Source organism: Podarcis erhardii (genome assembly GCF_964252035.2).
Source record: "Podarcis erhardii genome assembly, chromosome: 3".
NCBI lineage: Eukaryota > Metazoa > Chordata > Lepidosauria > Squamata > Lacertidae > Podarcis > Podarcis erhardii.
In genome coordinates, this window is record NC_138507.1 from 98,753,387 (window position 1) to 98,770,865 (window position 17,479).

A 17,479-nucleotide genomic window follows, 5' to 3' on the forward strand; every position below is an offset into this window, starting at 1 on the left:
TGCTGTGTGGCAGAGGAGCTAGGGGGGTGTGTGTGTGTGAGAGAGAGAGAGAGGGGGGGGGGAGCTCCCTTCTCAGAAGGGAAAGGGCCAGAGGAGATGTTGAAGAGTATCAGAAAGCAAGATAAAAGGTTAGTGTGTTATTTATTATTATATAAATAAAAAAACTGGGGATATAAAGGAAGGAGATAGGAAATAGGAAAGCTATTAAAAGGAGGAAGACGTGAACTTAAAGAGGCAAGGGAGTATGGATAAAAAGAAACCAGAAACTGGAGAGAGCTCAGTATGAAAGGAGAATGGGAGAAGTTAGAGGGCAAAAAGGCATATGGGGGTGTGAAAGGAAAAAATATAAAAGAATGTCTTCTCTGCCGCAGCAAATACCGCCTAAAATGGGATGCCTAAGTTGTACTTGGGTTGAGGAAAGTCAAGCTTTGGAACACCTTGCCACACTGTGGTGTTCTAGCTATTTGCAAAGATGGATTAGATAAATCAGTAGAAGCTGTCAGTAATTTCCAGCTGGTTATGACTAACTCTGCCTCCATCCGCTGTCATTTTGTGACTGGCAGGGACCCCTGATCCCTGTTTTGCGACTGGTGGGACTCAGTAATTTCCAGCTGCCTCATCTGGTCCCTGGGGAGTGGACAGTTTGAGGACCCTTGTTCTACGGTTTCTTTCTGGAGAGACACCAAGAGGGACAGAGGTGACATGGCATGGGATCTCCACTTTCTGGACCTTGCATGCCCACCCCATCCTGAAAGTGCCTTAGGCGTAAAAAATCTTTCAGTACAGTCCTCTATGCATAACTCCTCCTGGCTATCTGTACTGACCGAGGCAGAAAAACTCCTCGCAATGCCGCAGGTGAGGGAGCAATTGGGAGAAAATGCCACACCACCTACTCTGACTCATTAGGCCGCTAATGAATAAGGAGTAACCTAAGCTAACCTCAAGCTGCAGCAGATTCTCAGATGCTCGATTCTATTTTTCAGCTGCTCTCTTTCCCAAAGCTGTGAGTCACCGTCAGCAATGTGATATTTGACGAGGATTTGCACTGATGACTAAGCAAACTTTATTAAATTCTTCACCATGTGGGTAAATGAAGCTTTGCAAGGATGTATGAAAAGCAAAAAAAGGATGCTCTACTTTTCCTGATCTAGTTCCTCTTTATTGTTCTGGCAGCTTGAAAAGCTATCCATAAAGTTCTTAAGTAGAATACTGAGGATTGGGTTTAAGTCAGGTTGGTGCATTTTAAAGGGGTTTTTGCCCCCTCTGAGTTTAGGTCAGCTTCTTGCCTATATATATTTAGAAAATGCCCTGTTCAAAACCCATCCTCTTTGCCAAAGGAGGCAACAACATGGAAACCAGAGCCCTTTTAAGGAGAACAGCTAAAGCTAAAGCTCTTGGTAGAGAGAGTATCTGTGTTTACATTTATCCATTTCCCCCTTCCACGGTGTGTAGCAATGTCTCACAATCCCTTATTAATGAGAGCAGGCCGAAAAAAGACATACTTCTTGCTGGGTCTGGATTCAACATTCATAAGGAATAATAATAAAAAAGCCCTAAGCAGCTGGTCCCACTCATGGGGATTGAATTGAGGGGTAACTGACACCTTTGAGCACATCCTTCCTTACAAATGCTCATCTTTAGAGCAATAATCAATGCATGATGGAGCAATAAATGGATCAGCCCAGCTTTGGCTTAGCTCTACTAATAGTTAGAAAACACTACCCACCCCCTGCCATAAAGCTTGTGAAATTGCAACTACCCAGACTTTCTGTGGCCCATAAGCTCGAAACCTGTTTTATGATTTTGAATTCCCTGAATACCCATGTTATTTGTTTTTAATATGCTTTTATACTCCTGTTTCATGCTGCACTTCTGTTTTGATGAAAATGGTCATTTTATGTTGCGCAGCACCAAGAGATTTACAAAACTTTAAGCAGCTTATAAATGCTCTTAAACCAAATAAACAAACAGACAATCCCAAATGTCAGCCTACAATTCAAGCCTGGCACGCTGGCAAGACGCTCCTGTCCAGAACAGCCAATCTCTGCATGGAAACAAATCTGTGGTAATGGCAGAGCCAATTCATGTGCAGAAAAGGCAGAGTGGTGGCAGACCCCACAGCAAATACCCAGGCCCTGCATTAGACCTGGATAGGGAACATGCAGCCCTCCAGATCTGGACTACAATTGCTGCCATCTCTGGCCACTAGCTGATGGGAGTTGGAATTCAACTTCTGGAGGGCCAAAGATCCTTGTCCCTCTAAGACATGACCAATGCTTTCACCTCCAATGGCTGCCTTCTCCCCTACCAGCTCCTGATAAGCACTCAGGCTTCTCAGAATTAATCACATTTGAAGTGGTGCTGCATGTGGGGTGCCTATAGTGGCCCATAAGGACAATAGATATTCTGCAGCCTCCTCTTGCCCTGGCAAGAGAAAGCCATAGTTTTCAGCCACAACAAGTTGTGTACACAACAAAAGAAACTACCAGGATACTTTTTGTGGAGTACTGCCTAGAGGTATCCCAAATGCTGAGGTAACAATAAAACTTGCTCTTTATTACTAATGCACCTCCTTTCCTTACAGAATATTAATTACACTGCTTCCAGAGAAGGTTATGGCGCTGAGGGAACTTTACCTCAGGACACTAGGTTGGAACTGGAAGCAATGATTTTACTCCAGTGTGCTCAATGAAGTGACAGACGTCTTAATAAATTTCCCTCCTATTGGCGATCAGGTTGCAGGACAAGAGTTGGAGGGTTGGGCCAGGCAGCCATGTAATACAAGGAGGATGGCAGGAACGTCTCTTGAGAAGTTAAGACTATGGGATCAGCATGCAGTGCAGACAAAAAGTGAGGCAAGTTCACCCAGGGAGTGATGGTTATTATCTCCATGAAGTCTTACACCTGATAGGCCACAATGAAGAATGACTTGTTAGTGTCGTGACTGGCTACTTTGCTTGTGTGAACCGGCCTCAACTCCAAGACTTCGGTCAGAGAAATGGCCATGGCTCAGTGGTAGAATGCATGTTTTGCATGCACAAGATGCCAGGTCTAATTCCTAGACTGTTCAGGTAGGTTAGGTTTGGGGGAAATCCCTACCCTAAAGAGCCACTGCCAGCCTGTGTTGACAGTACCAAGCAACATGGACCACTGTAAGACTTGGTGAGAGGTGGCCCCCTATGCTCCTTTGAAGGTGGAAGAGGTTAATGCTTTGTGCAGAGACAACAGCTAATGAATAATGGTTTTTCAGTACCTAACAAGCAAGGCAATGTATAGTACAAAATTTAAGATTTACAGAACACAAAACTGTATCTGTAAGATAATAATCTAAATAAACACATACTTGAGATAAAGTAAGGAGGAGGAACATAAGGGAAGGACAATTAAAGGACACCAGTTAAAATCTCAGTGGAACAGAGAAGGCTGGTAGATAACGGAGTATTTCAACTTTCAAAAAGGCTTTGACAGAAGTCTCTCAACCAAAGGTTCCTAAGGAAACTGTGCAATCACGGGGTAAAAGGATAAATCCTCTTATGGGCCAGAAACTGGATAAAAAACAGGAAGTGGAGAACAGAAATAAATTGACAACTCTCACAATGGAGGGATGCAAGAATGGAGGGAGATTCCCCCAAGGATCTCTGTTGGAACTGCTGCTTTTTAACTTGCCAAGAGAGAGACAGACAGAAAAAGTATGAGACAAGAGATCTATTGTTTGGCCCAACTAAGGATCTGGAATCAGGAGGCATATAAAGAGGGATTAAAGAAGACAGACAGGAGCAACAGAGCACACACATTTTTTTTAAACAACAACAACAATGGAACTTTACAGTGAACTGAAGAGAAAGGGAGCCAGAGCAGAGAGAGAAGACAAGGAGAAAGGTGGTCACATTTATGAAAAGCTGCAGAGTGGGTCTCTTCCAACTCAAAAGCTGACAACTTAAGGGCTGGACAGATTTGATCTCTGCATATGGCACAGCGACTTGGAATGCAGTGGGGAAAGGGAGGCACTGGAAGGCAGAGGATCATTCTTTGGGCAAGGGGTTTTTTTTGGGTGATGGGGATATATAGCCTTCTGTTCTTTCCAATGCTATGATTTTGGCTTCTCTGCTCAAAATAAGAAAAGGAATCATGTAGATGTCAGTATGGTGTGATTCAATTTCATGCTTTGTTCCTCTCTCAGGATCTGACGTGTTCCTGGTGTGGAACAGTGTGGTGGGAAGGAACTTGTATCCAATTTTTGGTAGCCGAGAGATGAATGAATCCGAGCGCTAACATTCCAGAATTTAGGACAGAAGTTTTAAGAATCACACATGAGGAAAGACCGCCTATTATACAGTTTAAAAGTGCAACCACAGATTTGTACCTGCTGTGCCCAAAGTCAACCCAAGTTGACAGGGGAAGAAGTGGCCACTCTAGATTCTTATTCTGGACAGGGACAGCCTAATTTATGTTGTCTATGCTGTGGTAATCTCTATGTTAGATTACTGCAATGTGTTCTACACAGGGCTGTCTCTGAAGACTGTTCTGAAACTTCAGCTAGTGCAGAATTTGGTGGCCAGGTTGCTCACCAGGGTAAGGTTTGAGCATATAACACTGATCCAGTGGCACTGGCTACCAATTAGCTTCTGGGCCCAAGTGTTGGTGTTCACCTGTAAAGCCTTAAACAGCTGAAGACCGCAATACCTCAAGGACCACCTCTTTCCATATGAATCTACCTGGACCCTGAGATCATCATCCAAGGCCCTTCTTTGTGTGCATACTCCATGAGAAGAGCAGAAGGCAGCAACAAAAGAATAGGCCCTTTCTGCAGTGGCTTCCCACTTGTGGAATGCTCTACCCAGGGAGGTTTACCTGGCGCCTTCATTATACACCTTTAGGCGTCTGGCAAAAATGTTCCTCTTTAACCAGAACTTTGGCTGATTGACACCCAATGCCCTTTTAAATGTGTTGTGGGAGCGGGGGTGGGTGGGTTATTGGCTTGTTCTTGTTCATATTTTTATTACGTATTTTTTTTTTTTTTACTTTGCAATTTTACGTTGTGAACTGCCCTGAGATCTATGGACAAAGGGCGGTACTGAATATTTAATAAAAAAATTTAGCAGAAGGCATCTCTTACTGAGGTTGTTTTACACTGGATGGGGTGGACAAAAAAAGAAGCCTACATAAATAAGTGCCCTTGGGTGGAGAAATAATAATACAAAAGCCTCACATCATCTCAGTGTGCCAGCTAAGCTTCTCAGCTGCTAGCTGGTGCTTGGGAATTTTGCTGAAAGCTCTGGCTCAGCCACCCTAATAATGCAGAGGCCTTAACTCCTGAATACTAAGCAGCTAGGAAGGTGAAAGGTGGAGCAGGAGGAGAGGAAGAAGAGAGACAAACCTGACGAAGGAGCTTGTGAAGTGGGTAAAGTGCGGGGGGGGGGGGGAAGAATCAAAACAATCAAACCATTAGGCTCTGTTAAATATGAAGCAAGAACTTTCAGCTTGTCATAGCTGGCTGAGTAAACAGGACTGAAAGGGATCTTTTAAAGGCCTATTAAAACCAGATTAAGATCTGCAACTTGAAATAAGCAGGAGCCATGAGAGAAAGTAGAAGGTGGAAGTTAGCTGTTTTCTATCAGCGCTTGCATTTGGGCTTGACAGTTGTATACTCTTGGCACAGTAATGCTAGGAACACCCCACCCCCCAACAATGATCTTGTCTCTGCCTCCTCTCCGTGTTCACTGGGTGTGGAAGAGACCAGCCGCAGGGGTTGGGGCTGCTTACCTTCCAGATGTAGGCATTCTGGTCACTTGAGCCGCTAATCAAGAACTGGTCATCTGGGCTGATGCTGGATTTGACATAGAAACTGGAATTTTGATGCCCACTGAAAATGGACCCTGAGATTCAACAAAGAAAACCAAACTTTCAGGATTAGTCAGTAGTTATAGACACACAGACAAATAGTGCGTCCATTTCCTGCCAGTTCACATACACCGAGGATGAGAGCCCCTTCCGCACTACACATTTAAAGCAGTATCATACCACTTTTAAACAGCCATGGCTTCCACAGAAGAATCCTATACTGCCGTTTGTTAGGAGACGCCAAGAGTTGTTAGGAGACGCCTATTCCCCACCCAGAGCTACAGTTGGAAGAGTGGTTTAACAACCGGTCCTGTTTCCCAGGGAACTCTGGGGAATTGTAGCCCTGGAACTGAAGCTCTAGCCATCCCTGACTATTGGCAGTGCTGGCTGGGGCTGATGGGAGTTCAACATCTGGAGGGCACCAGGTTGGGGAGGCTGCTAGATCCTCTTGTCCGCTGAAGAAGCATCCCTTTGCAATAAAATATGAGAGGTCAAATAACACTCCCAGCAGTCTTTTGTCAACCCTTCATAATACTTCGCAGCATTTAGTAAAATTTGAACGGCCGACTTCAAAGCGATAGCATTAGAAGCTGGGCTTGTTTGGAAACAGCTGCGCTCAGTTAAGCAACAAGTGAAATGGTTGGGAAACTTGCTTCACTTGACACAAAGCCTACATGGAAGAAGAGCAAAGTGGAAGTTCAGCCCAAAGCTTTTCAGAAGTCATCTTCAAAAGGCTTTCGTTTCAGACTGGGAGGGCCTTGGCTTATGGAGGGCAGGGGTGGACACACAATTAAGGGAAAGCTCACACAGTCAACAGAAGCACACTCTGCCCCAAGGAAACACTGCCAGTGCCTTATTAACATTTCAGGGCAAGGGCAAGCAACCACAATGCAGTTCCTAACTTTTACCCACAATGAATGCTGGTGGTAACTAAATTCTTATGTATATATGCTGGATTCTGCCTGTAAGTTCAGGCATCTCATCTTATGGTCTACACGCTGATCAAACAGGAATCATGCTGTAAAGTGAATGTGTGTCTGCATGGCAAAAGGTGGGCAAGCTTCAGACTTGTCAGATCCATTTTGCCTTTTACTAGCAACTCCCTCCCCCCCCAACTTCTACCTTCTACCAAGTAGAAGAGCCAGATGCAACAACAAAAAAACTCACAAGAATTTAAAAAGAGTGCCTCTGAGCACATTCTGAGTTTAGGGACTTATTTCCAAAACTGAAACTTTCACACAAAAGTCCCCATTTTTAGGAGGCTTATTTAGGTGGAAAAGGTTGTTTCGTTATTGCTACTACTGCTGAACAATCGGGAGGCAGAAACCTGGGCCTGTCTGCAGCTCATGACCCAGGGATTGACCATTAGATCCTGATCTGCCTTCTGCTCAACCCTGCTGTACAGCCCAGGAGGCATTCCAAAACTGACAAGGATTTCACCAGCAGTTTATGATAAAACAAAATTATTTTGGCAAGTGATTTATACCCTGCTTTTCAAAAGGTTCCTGGTTTGCCTTACGAAAAGATCGCAATAAAACAAATCTGACCCGCTCTTCCCTTCGCCCCAGTCAGTTACCCTATGTACTCTTTGCAGTGCAGTTTTGCTCTGCTTCTCAGTCTTCAAAGCCCCCAGTTATGGCAGCTTCCTTAAACCTCTTAGCACTCAGCACTTCTTGGATAGAGAATGAAGCTCCAGCATCTGTCAGGGAAGCTGCTTCTCTCTCACTTCCTGCCTCTGGTATCCTATTTCTCAAGGAGGATATGCACCGGCTTGGTGACACGGGTCAGTGGGCTATTTTTAAGGGCTCCGTAACAGCTCACCTGATCGATTACGCCTTGGAACTACTGCCCCAAATAGCTGTGACTCTTGGCACATCAAGAACTGGAAGTGGCTGTCACTAATGGGGAGAGTTACGTGCAGATGCCAAGAGCTCTGGGTTGACTGTGAAGGGGGAAAGGGCGCATTCCTAGCCTTAGCACAGAACGTTACCGAGGCCTCCCTCAGTCCTGAAAGAGAAGCTCATTGCGGCACCCATCATATAGACGGCAATACCATAATCTGCAGCGATAACTGACTTCAGAACAGTAAAGGCGGAAGGAGTTTCTTTGGTATGTGGATTTGACATATTGGGCTATTTGCTTCCTAACATTAAGGAAATACATACACTTGCTACCTTTGCAGTCTCCTTCCTTTACACCCAGCTGCTAGCAGCCTCTATGTTTTTCTTATACTGCTACCTCCCACCCCAGTTCCCTGCCAAGAAATAAATAAATAAAAATCGAGGTGCCACTAGAACAATGCTGTTACTACAGCCAGAAATGTATACGTTTGCACAACTGCTTAATTAAAAAAATCAAGTATTTGACTATAAATGCAGGGCTCGGGATAAGGTGTTTAAAATTGCCTTTGGCGAAGTCACCCAACACACCCAAAAAAGTTCATTGGACCTAGCCAATTTTTATTAAAATTGTACAAAATTAAATTACAGGATATAGTATGAGCTCAGATGCTTGGAATGTAGACAGACGTCCATGAAAAGTTTGTCTCAGACCACATTTCCTCCAAAGGGGGATGGGTGGAGAAGAAGGTTTAAGTAATTATGCTCTATAAACTCTATAGCGAAGAGACTTGAATTAGAGGAAGTACAAAAGGGAAAGCGAGCAGCACTTGCTCTTTCCAGGCTTTCAGTATTTGCTGCTCTCTGGTGGCCTAAGAACAGATTTTGAAGATAAGCCACTGGCTAAAGTGGCAGAGTGAGGAAAAAAAATACAAGAACAACTTCTCTCCATTATAATAGGATATGGAACTGAACATGGTAACAATTCACAACTATATTTCATGGGTATTTATTTAATCACTTATAACCCATTACAAGCAGATCCTCTATGGATGTGTATAGGGTGCAGTATAGTAATCAAGCAAATATTTTGATTTTATGAATACAGTGGCCCTACTTCTCGGTAAATGTAGGAGATAACCGCACAGTTTTGCCAACCTGGTGCCCCCAGATGTGTTAGACTAAAATTCCCATTAGCCCCAGTCAGCAAGGAGCAAGGCTCATTGAACACTGCAAAGGTTCTTTTACAGGAAATACACATAGGATTTGGCGATGCACACACACATGCCATATTCGCCTAAGCTTCATGAGCACCTAGATTTAAATGTGTGACATTAATCATACTTACCTGGAGTGGTCTTTGTAGTCGACATACTGAACATGTATATATTGTCGTCAGTGCAATTAGCGAATAGGCTGGTACCACTCGAGTCCAAAACAAGACTAGAATAACCTAGAAGAGAAAAGGGTCTATGTCAAATGTACGATAAACAAGTAGCTGCTTCAAAGGAAATAAGTAGAAACTGCAGAAAAATGGTGCAGTGTGGAATGCTCCCATCTGGAGTCCCACCCAGCTAACTCTCTCTTTTCCATTCTAGGGTCATAGCAATACAGTGGTACCTTGGGTTAAGTACTTAATTTGTTCCGGAGGTCTGTTCTTAACCTGAAACTGTTCTTAACCTGAAGCACCACTTTAGCTAATGGGGCCTCCCGCTGCGCTGCTGCTGCGCTATTTCTGTTCTCATCCTACAGCAAAGTTCTTAAACCGAGGTACTATTTCTGGGTTAGCGCAGTCTGTAACCTGAAGCATATGTAACCCAAGGTACCACTGTACTGCAAACTTCTATTCAGCAGGCTGATCATTACCAACCCACACAAGCCACCCACCAGCAGTTCCTCCACCTTCTCTGGATTGAGTTCCAGTTGGTTAGCATTCATCCAGCCCTTCTAAACTGAATTATGTGTTATAGAGTGGAGTTTATTGATATCACCCTCCGTATTCCCAGATGACCCCACTCAGAGCCTTCATGTTGATGTTGAAAAGCATGGGGGCGGCGGCAACACAGATGCTACGGGGCCAAGCAGCAGTCCCCAGACACCATCTACTAGAATCAGTCCTCCAGTAGGAACAGAAGCACCAAAGTTCTGTGCCCTTAAATCCTAATCCATAAAGCCTATCCAGAAGGACACCATGGTCAATAGTATTGAAAGCAACTAGAAGATCCAGGAAAATTAGGACCGCACTCCCCACCCTTCTCCTGGAACAGTTCATCGAAGCTGAAGCCAGATGGACAGATCTACATAATGTGTCTCACCGTAAAGTGAGAAAGCAGAGGAAGGCCTGCTGTTTTGTTTTTAAAGGATTCTGGTTCCCTTCAGTCTTCAGCACAATGCTAGGACATACCAAGCTTACGAGTGCTGGTCCCAGGGTAGCTGAAAGATCTGGATGGCACTGGATCCTGTCGATACGTGGTGTAGTTCTTGCGCAGGTCCCATACCTTGATTACGCTAAAATTCAAGAGACAGGCCCTCTCAGAACTCCACAGTTCTTTCTCGTTTGTAACACACATACCAAGGGGAATGGAATGTTGCGGGAGGGCGCGAGATTGGAGGCCATGCCTTTTCCTTCGGAGCCCTGTGTCAAGATAAGGCATTCCACGCTCCATTGCCTCCACCTCCCCCACCAATGACTGCATGGGTGGATACTTGCTTAAAAATGTGATCAGCTTATATGGGCACTCACAACTGAATAGGGCAATATGCTGATCCATAGTTTGCTGTATGTATGTATGTATGTATGTATGTATGTATGTATGTATGTATGCCCCCATTCCAGGACAAGGGTAAGAATCAGCTCAACCGTATGCACGTAACCAATAGTCACCACCTATTTCCTCCCCATCTCCTTTTATCTCATTAGGTAACTTTTTTCTTTCCTGGTAAAAAAATTTACTTGTGGTAAAATGCATCCCCACAGGGAAATGAGGGAGTTTTTCCTGAGCGAACTCAAAATTGAGGACACATATAGCAAAGGAGCAGTGTTTATTCCAAATTGGCTTTCCATCTTTGCCCTTCACCTGTAAAATACAGCTATATTTCTTACTTGTTTTAGGTTGTTTTAGTACCAGATGGGCTTGATGTGGGACAGGAGCTAAGAGGGTTTATTAAAGAATTGCCGCAATTGCTTCCTTACCCATCAACTGCCCCAGCTGAGATTAAGGTGTGTTCATCTTGAAGTAGCACCACTGTTACACTCTGCTGAAAATCCTAGGGAGAAGGAAGAAATTCTGTCTGAAAACCACAGAAAAGTTATGCGAGGTAGTTTCAGCCTTGATTTATTCTAAACATTCCCTGTAAACAGCTTCATTAAGCAGCTTCTCCTTGCTCCCCAATTGCTGCCCTAATATTAACAGAAGGTGGAAACCGAGGCCATGAAGTGGCATAGATGGGATATGCGTTCATGCCCGGAAGCCAGTGATATGCCTACTTATTAACTGAAAGGACTAAGTTTAAGATAGGCTGCAGAGAAGCAAAAGAAAAGGGAAGGAAGGCTATTACATCATCTCGGCTGAAAAACCAGCTGCCTTTGGCACTCCTCATTTGCCACTTAGCAGCAGCCATTCCATCAGGCTAGCTGAACTGTTCCAACCTAGCTGGTTGTTATAAGAACTGTAAGAACCTGTGTTTGCTTATTGCCCCTCCGCATTCCTTTTTCCTTATGCATCGTATCATTTTGACTGCAAGCCACAGGGCAGTGACTGTATTACTACTTTTTGCTGGAAGCGTTTTCTGCTAAAGAGCAACGGAAAGGTAAGGTAAAAGCAGAATGGAAATTAATGTGTGGCAATGGACTGCAGCTCAGCGGTAGAGCATTTGCTTTAAATGCAGACTGTTCGCTCCCTGGAATTGCCAGTTACAAAGGACCAGACACCTGGTGATGTAAAAGACCCCTCTCCAACTGGAGATTCTGGAGAGCTGCTGCCAGCCAGAGTTGGCAATGCCAGTCTGGACAAACAAGTAGTCTGACCTGGCATAATGCATGTTCCTAGTAGGCGCCAAGCAAAAACATTCCTCTTCCCCCCAGAGCTTTGGCTGATTAAACAACCTTTTAAAACTGTGTCTGGGGGGGGGGTATTGTTTTGCTTGTTATTTTTGTTTTGATATTGTAAATCGCCCTGTGATTCCCAGATGAAGGGTCGCAAATAAATTTACTAAATAAACAAACAGCAAAGGGGAGAGTGCTACAAATTCAAGATATACGTATGCATATGTATACAAGTGGTGTGTGATGCTGCCTGCGGGTGAATGTTCTGTAAGGTATACATGTGTGAGAAAGCACTAATACACATGGGAAAAATGAAAGGAGAAAAGTTTGTACACCAGACTGTGTGGGCACTAATTTGGAGAAAAGCCTAACAGAATAGTCTGGTGAAAACAGTGGATTTTTGGTTTTTTTATCTCTTGCTGGAAGCAAGGCTAGCTATTGATAGAGGCTCATGTGGACCTATTTCATTCAATTTGCTCACTCCTCGCCCCCACTCTCTAGTATTTACAACGTCCACAGTTTATTTTCAAGCCAAGGCAAAGCTCAACCTTATGCAGCAGAACATTCTATAAAGCTAGTCTCTTTTCTTTGCACAAGCGGGCGCTGAATGGCCTTCAGCTTCCAAATCCTTACCACTGAGGGAGCAAGTCCTCTCACATTCTGCTTTTTCTTCTTTAGTTTGGATGGAGTCTGCTTGTCTACTATGTTGTGGGCCCCACTTATTTGCTTCACCTGCCTGTAAAATCCATCTGAAAGGCAGTTTCAAGAAACAATATTAAAAGGACCTCCGCTGCATGGCAGTTCCACACAGAGAATGAGCTCGTAAATAAACTAAATTGGAAGGCTACTATCACACCACTACAAAGGAAAAAAGTCAGCAATCATTATGAATGCTGCACTCAGCCCATATTAAGTGAACAGACCTGAATTATAATAGGATGTACCTTTCTTATTGCACCGTGTGTCCCAAACCATGATGTTTCCATCCCTTCCTCCAGTACAGAACACAGCTGTGGAATATACAGTGCAAAATTATTAATAATAATTATATTTCTATTCTGCCCTTCATTCAAGGATCGCAGGGCAGCTGTACATATACAAAAATATGTAACATAGTAACAAGCAAAAAACAGTACAGTGGTACCTCGCAAGACGAAATTAATTCGTTCTGCGAGTTTTTTCGTCTTGCGATTTTTTACGTCTTGCGAAGCACGGACTTTGGAAAAGCTTCAAAAATCACCAAAGTCTTCAAAAACCTCAAAAAAGGCTACCACACCGCGTGCTATGAGTTGCTCCTCGAAGTGAATGCATGGTTTTAAGAAAAAGGAAACAAACTTGCAAGACGTTTTCGTCTTGCGAAGCAAGCCCATAGGGAAATTTGTCTTGCGAAGCAACTAAAAAAACGAAAAACTCTTTCGTCTTGCGAGTTTTTCGTCTTACGAGGCATTCGTCTTGCGAGGTACCACTGTATCTCCCTCCTGCTGTTTAAAAGACCATTGACTGAGAAGAGAAATAGAAGAGAAACATTTTTACCAGGCACCTAAAGTTATGTAACAAAGGCATCAGGCAAGGCTCCTTGGGTAGGGCATTCTCCAAGCGAGGAGCCACTGCAAAAAGGGCCCATTCTCGTGCTGCCACCCACCAGACCTCTCACAGGCATACGAAGATGAGCCTCAAATGATTGTGGGGTCCAGGTTGGTTAATATGGAGAGACACCGTCCTTGAGATATGACAGTCCTGAGCCATTTAATACTCTCAGAGACCAAAATCGTACTCTCAGTTTGAAATACTGAAACATTTTTCATATGCAACCCTGCAATTTAATTTAAACTCGGTAATTATTTAGGAGGTATTCTGCATAACAACTTGAGGTTTAAGAAACTTGCTGTTACAAGGAATCTCTAATTCTTTTAACATCAGGTTTTGGCTCTGGACTCTATGACATCTCTATTTTCTGTTTCTTCACCTGCACCAAGCATGGGGCAGTAGGAGTCCTGTTTAGATGGCTGAGAAAGACTCAAAAAACACCTTGAGGAGCTAAGCTGGAATCACTGCCTTTCCACTCACCGAAGCTCTGAAAAGGACACAATATCACCACAGAAGCAAAGGCTGCCAACATACCTAGATGTACCAACATGAGACTTCTACCCCATTTATGCAGGACTAGCCACAATCTCGTCTATTCAAAGGAAAGCCAAGGATTTCCAAACTTTCCTGGTAACATTGGAGCAGCTTTTTAAAAACCTGTGATAAATCTATAGAAAGACTAACTCAGTGGCAGAAAGCAAGCTTTGCATGAAGCAAGTCTCAGGCTCATTTACTGGCATTTCCAGTTAACAGGGTCAATTAGCAGATGACCTCAAAAGTGGCGAGATACACTGAAATATAAAATAGGAATATTTACCCCTTTCAAATTTAGAGAAAGCAACCGACTTGAGGCTGCACTGGTGCCCTTTGCAGACTCCCAGTAGCTCACTAGTCCGTACATCCCAGACTTTTGCAGTTTGGTCTCCTGAAGTGGTAACCTTAAAAGATAAAGAAGTTAGCTAGTTGTAGTAAAAAAGAAAGAAAGGCAGAGTCCTGTTGCCCTCCAAGACTATAGCTTGTATTGGCATGAGCTTTTGAAGGTAAAACATGTTTCCTTTCAGCATAAAAGACACTCTTTGACACTCTCAGTGCAAACCTATGGGTGTTTACTCCAGCAAGTTCAAAGGGACTTACTCCCAAGTCTGCATATGATTGCAGCCTTAGAAGGTGGCAGCAACAATATGACTCAGATATGAAAGTGGAAGTTTCAAAGGTAACAGAACCACAAATAACCAGGCCCCAATTTTTGGAGTTGTAGCCAACTAAGTTCTACTCAGAGAAGATCTACTGCAATTACTAGACCTAAGTTAGTTATGTAAATTTCAGCGATTCTGCTCTGAATGGTACTGAATGCACTGTGTAAAACAAACGTACATTATAAAACAAACATACATTATAAGTTGTAAATTTTATATGCAGCTGCTGGGTCAAAGCATGGGATCTAAACTACTGTAAAGGCATTCTGTAAACAGAGAAACAATCATGAATTTTAGGTAAACCGCAAGATACAGAATCGGATTCATTCATGGATACTGTCCATTTACATTTTTTTAAAGAATGGCTAACAAGGTCAGCAGATATCCAAAAGGTTAAAAATGCCCCCTACTAATGGCCATCCTTCTGTACATTTCCATCTTTAAGAATCCACTTGTGGACAATTCTTTAATAGATTGATTGCCTCCTTTGGCCTATGAAACAACAGAACACAATGATTTACCTGCATATCAGGTAAACCAACTTTTGCAAGTATGAGTGAGGTTACTGGGTCTGCTAGTGATCTTATCATAGAAGAGATGGAAAGAACACTGGAATTTGTGACAGAATTTGTAAAGGGCCAAATAAGGAAGGGATAGTTTTAGCTTACTCACAATTTTATGTTCTCCAGGCACCCAAGCAAGATCAAAAACAGCATTTGAGTGAGCCTGCCACTCTATTGGGAAAATAAAAGCCTGTGTTAGTTCCTAACAAACAGCTGTTGAAAAACACTGAAACAACTACAATTTACTGTATTGTGTGCACATAACTTTCATACAAACACAACTTCCTCTGTGGTAGAGCAGTTAGCAGGAAGAAACCCCAAGCACAGAGCAATGCATATACCGTATGAAGGAGGTGGCAAGGAACTAATCATCCTCTCAAGTTTTGACTTGCCATCAACCAAGTAAGAAAGAAGTAATGGAAGCAGACATAAGAATTACAATGAAAGGTATAGTATGCTACTTTTTAAATACTGAAGTTCTTGTTCCCAATAACTGCCAATTATTTAATCAGTCAAAACTTTTTTTGTTTACTGCCTTTATCAACTAATTCAGCTCATAGTTCCCATCAAGGTTTCCTTTTTACCTCTAAAAATCCCCTTGTTACTTTTTCGTGTATGGGTGTCATACAGCCTAACAAATCCTTCTTCATTTGCAACGGCAAGTACATGCTGCACATCTGTAGCTGTAAAACAAAGCAGTATTTGTACGTTTGAAAACATTTTTAAAAGTGCTTTGGATAACACTCCACTAAAGAGGGTCCAATCTAACAGCACAAAATGTCAGGATAAAAATGTTAAGTAATCACAGAACTAAAGTAAGAACATATATAAAATAACGTATCACAGCCCTGTTATTTTATTATATGGGAGCATAGATATACTTCTATAAATAAGCAATCATAATGACTGGTGCGCATCTGAACTGGAATTGTTATAAACATGTTTTTATTGCTAGTTGTTTTACCACCTTGGGTTCATATGGGAGGTAGAATGGGATATAAGTTTAATAATAAATAAATAATAAAGATAGCCCCTGCAGGTTTATATGAAAGGCCCAAACATTACAGTATAACCTTTCTTCACAGAGGAGTTGCTCTAGGCCTTGACCATTTCGGTTGCCCTTTTCTGCCACACTGCAATGTTTACAGATAAAATTCCCCCATACCTGTTGAAAAGGTGCAGCCAAAAGGAGGAACGGGCATTCCTGTTTCTCCATATGAAGCATGTTCATCTCCTTTAGTACACTGATAGCACTCCAAAAGGTGGTTTAAGGAAAACCTTGGTGGAAGACCTGGGAAAAATGATTTTTGTAAAGATAAGCAGTGTTTGAAACTCAGATATACAAGGTAGGAGCCAAGTGGCTCCTTAAACCAGGTTACAGTAGCCAAAACGGAATGCCTAGTTACCATTTTTTTGGGCCAGGTAGCTTGAAAATTATATTTTTCAATACAATTTGCTGGTTCCTGAAATTAATTCTGCAGATAAAATATAATGGATAGAATTCTACAGCAAAGAATTGAAAACAGTCAAGATCCAAGGATCCCCAGGCATGCATCCCAGATGGATGAGATGTCAGATGACATTCTGGCACCCGGGCATCTTCACTTGGTCACAAATGGCCGACTGTTGCTGTTTAGTTGAGTCCGACTCTTCGTGACCCCATGGACCAAAGCATGCCAGGCACTCCTGTCTTCCACTGTCTCCCACATTTTGGTCAAACACGTGTTAGTAGCTTGTTAGTAAGTGGCTGATAGCCATGTGCAAAATGCCTGACGATTTTGAATGCTGAAGGTAAGTACCAAAAACTCTGCAAACAAGTTTATAAAACTGCAGCTGACATTTATGTTGTCCTCAAATCTACTATTTCACTGGTTCTGAGCATCATTCAGATGGTCCATGGCATGTTGACATTAAATAAGTGTCTTGATTATTAATTGTATTTTATTGCTTCTTTTATTTATTATTTAATATCTCCACTGACTGATTTCTGATACTGGACACCCCAAGATCGGTTAAACTGTTGTCTGGAGTGAAATAGTGGAGGGGGAGGGGAGATGAGGGATCAGGAGCGCTGCATGTTAAGAGCAGATTCCCCTGCTTAGTTCTGATGCTCACTGGTGATCTTGTGGCAAGGCTTGCCCTGTATGGCATAAGGTATAAGAGTCCTTTGGAGAAAATGTGGAATTAAAAATGGATACAACTTATTTATTAAATTGATACACTGTCCTTCATCCAAAGATCACAGGGTGGTTTACAGCATAAAAAAATACATGAAAACTCATAAAATAAATAAACAAATAACAAGCACATTTAAAAGGCCACTGATTGTTTAATTAGCCAAAGGCCTGGGAGAAAAGGAATGTTGCCTGGTGCCTAAGGACATGTAGTGAAGGCACCAGGCGAGCGTCC

At 42.8% G+C, this 17,479-nt stretch overlaps 1 protein-coding gene across 1 annotated transcript in view; it reads right to left on the bottom strand.

The window, feature by feature from the left end:
* The window catches only part of DTL (denticleless E3 ubiquitin protein ligase homolog), a 31,140-nt gene that overhangs the window by 12,398 nt on the left and 1,263 nt on the right, over positions 1-17,479 (bottom strand). The window contains exons 2-11 of the mRNA XM_081854680.1: positions 16,236-16,361; positions 15,655-15,753; positions 15,180-15,241; positions 14,129-14,249; positions 12,669-12,734; positions 12,358-12,473; positions 10,873-10,946; positions 10,084-10,187; positions 9,028-9,132; positions 5,764-5,876 (exon numbers count right to left, since the gene is read on the bottom strand). Of these exons, the coding sequence (XP_081710806.1) occupies positions 5,764-5,876; positions 9,028-9,132; positions 10,084-10,187; positions 10,873-10,946; positions 12,358-12,473; positions 12,669-12,734; positions 14,129-14,249; positions 15,180-15,241; positions 15,655-15,753; positions 16,236-16,361 (986 nt within the window). The remainder of the gene's footprint in view (positions 1-5,763; positions 5,877-9,027; positions 9,133-10,083; positions 10,188-10,872; positions 10,947-12,357; positions 12,474-12,668; positions 12,735-14,128; positions 14,250-15,179; positions 15,242-15,654; positions 15,754-16,235; positions 16,362-17,479) is intronic.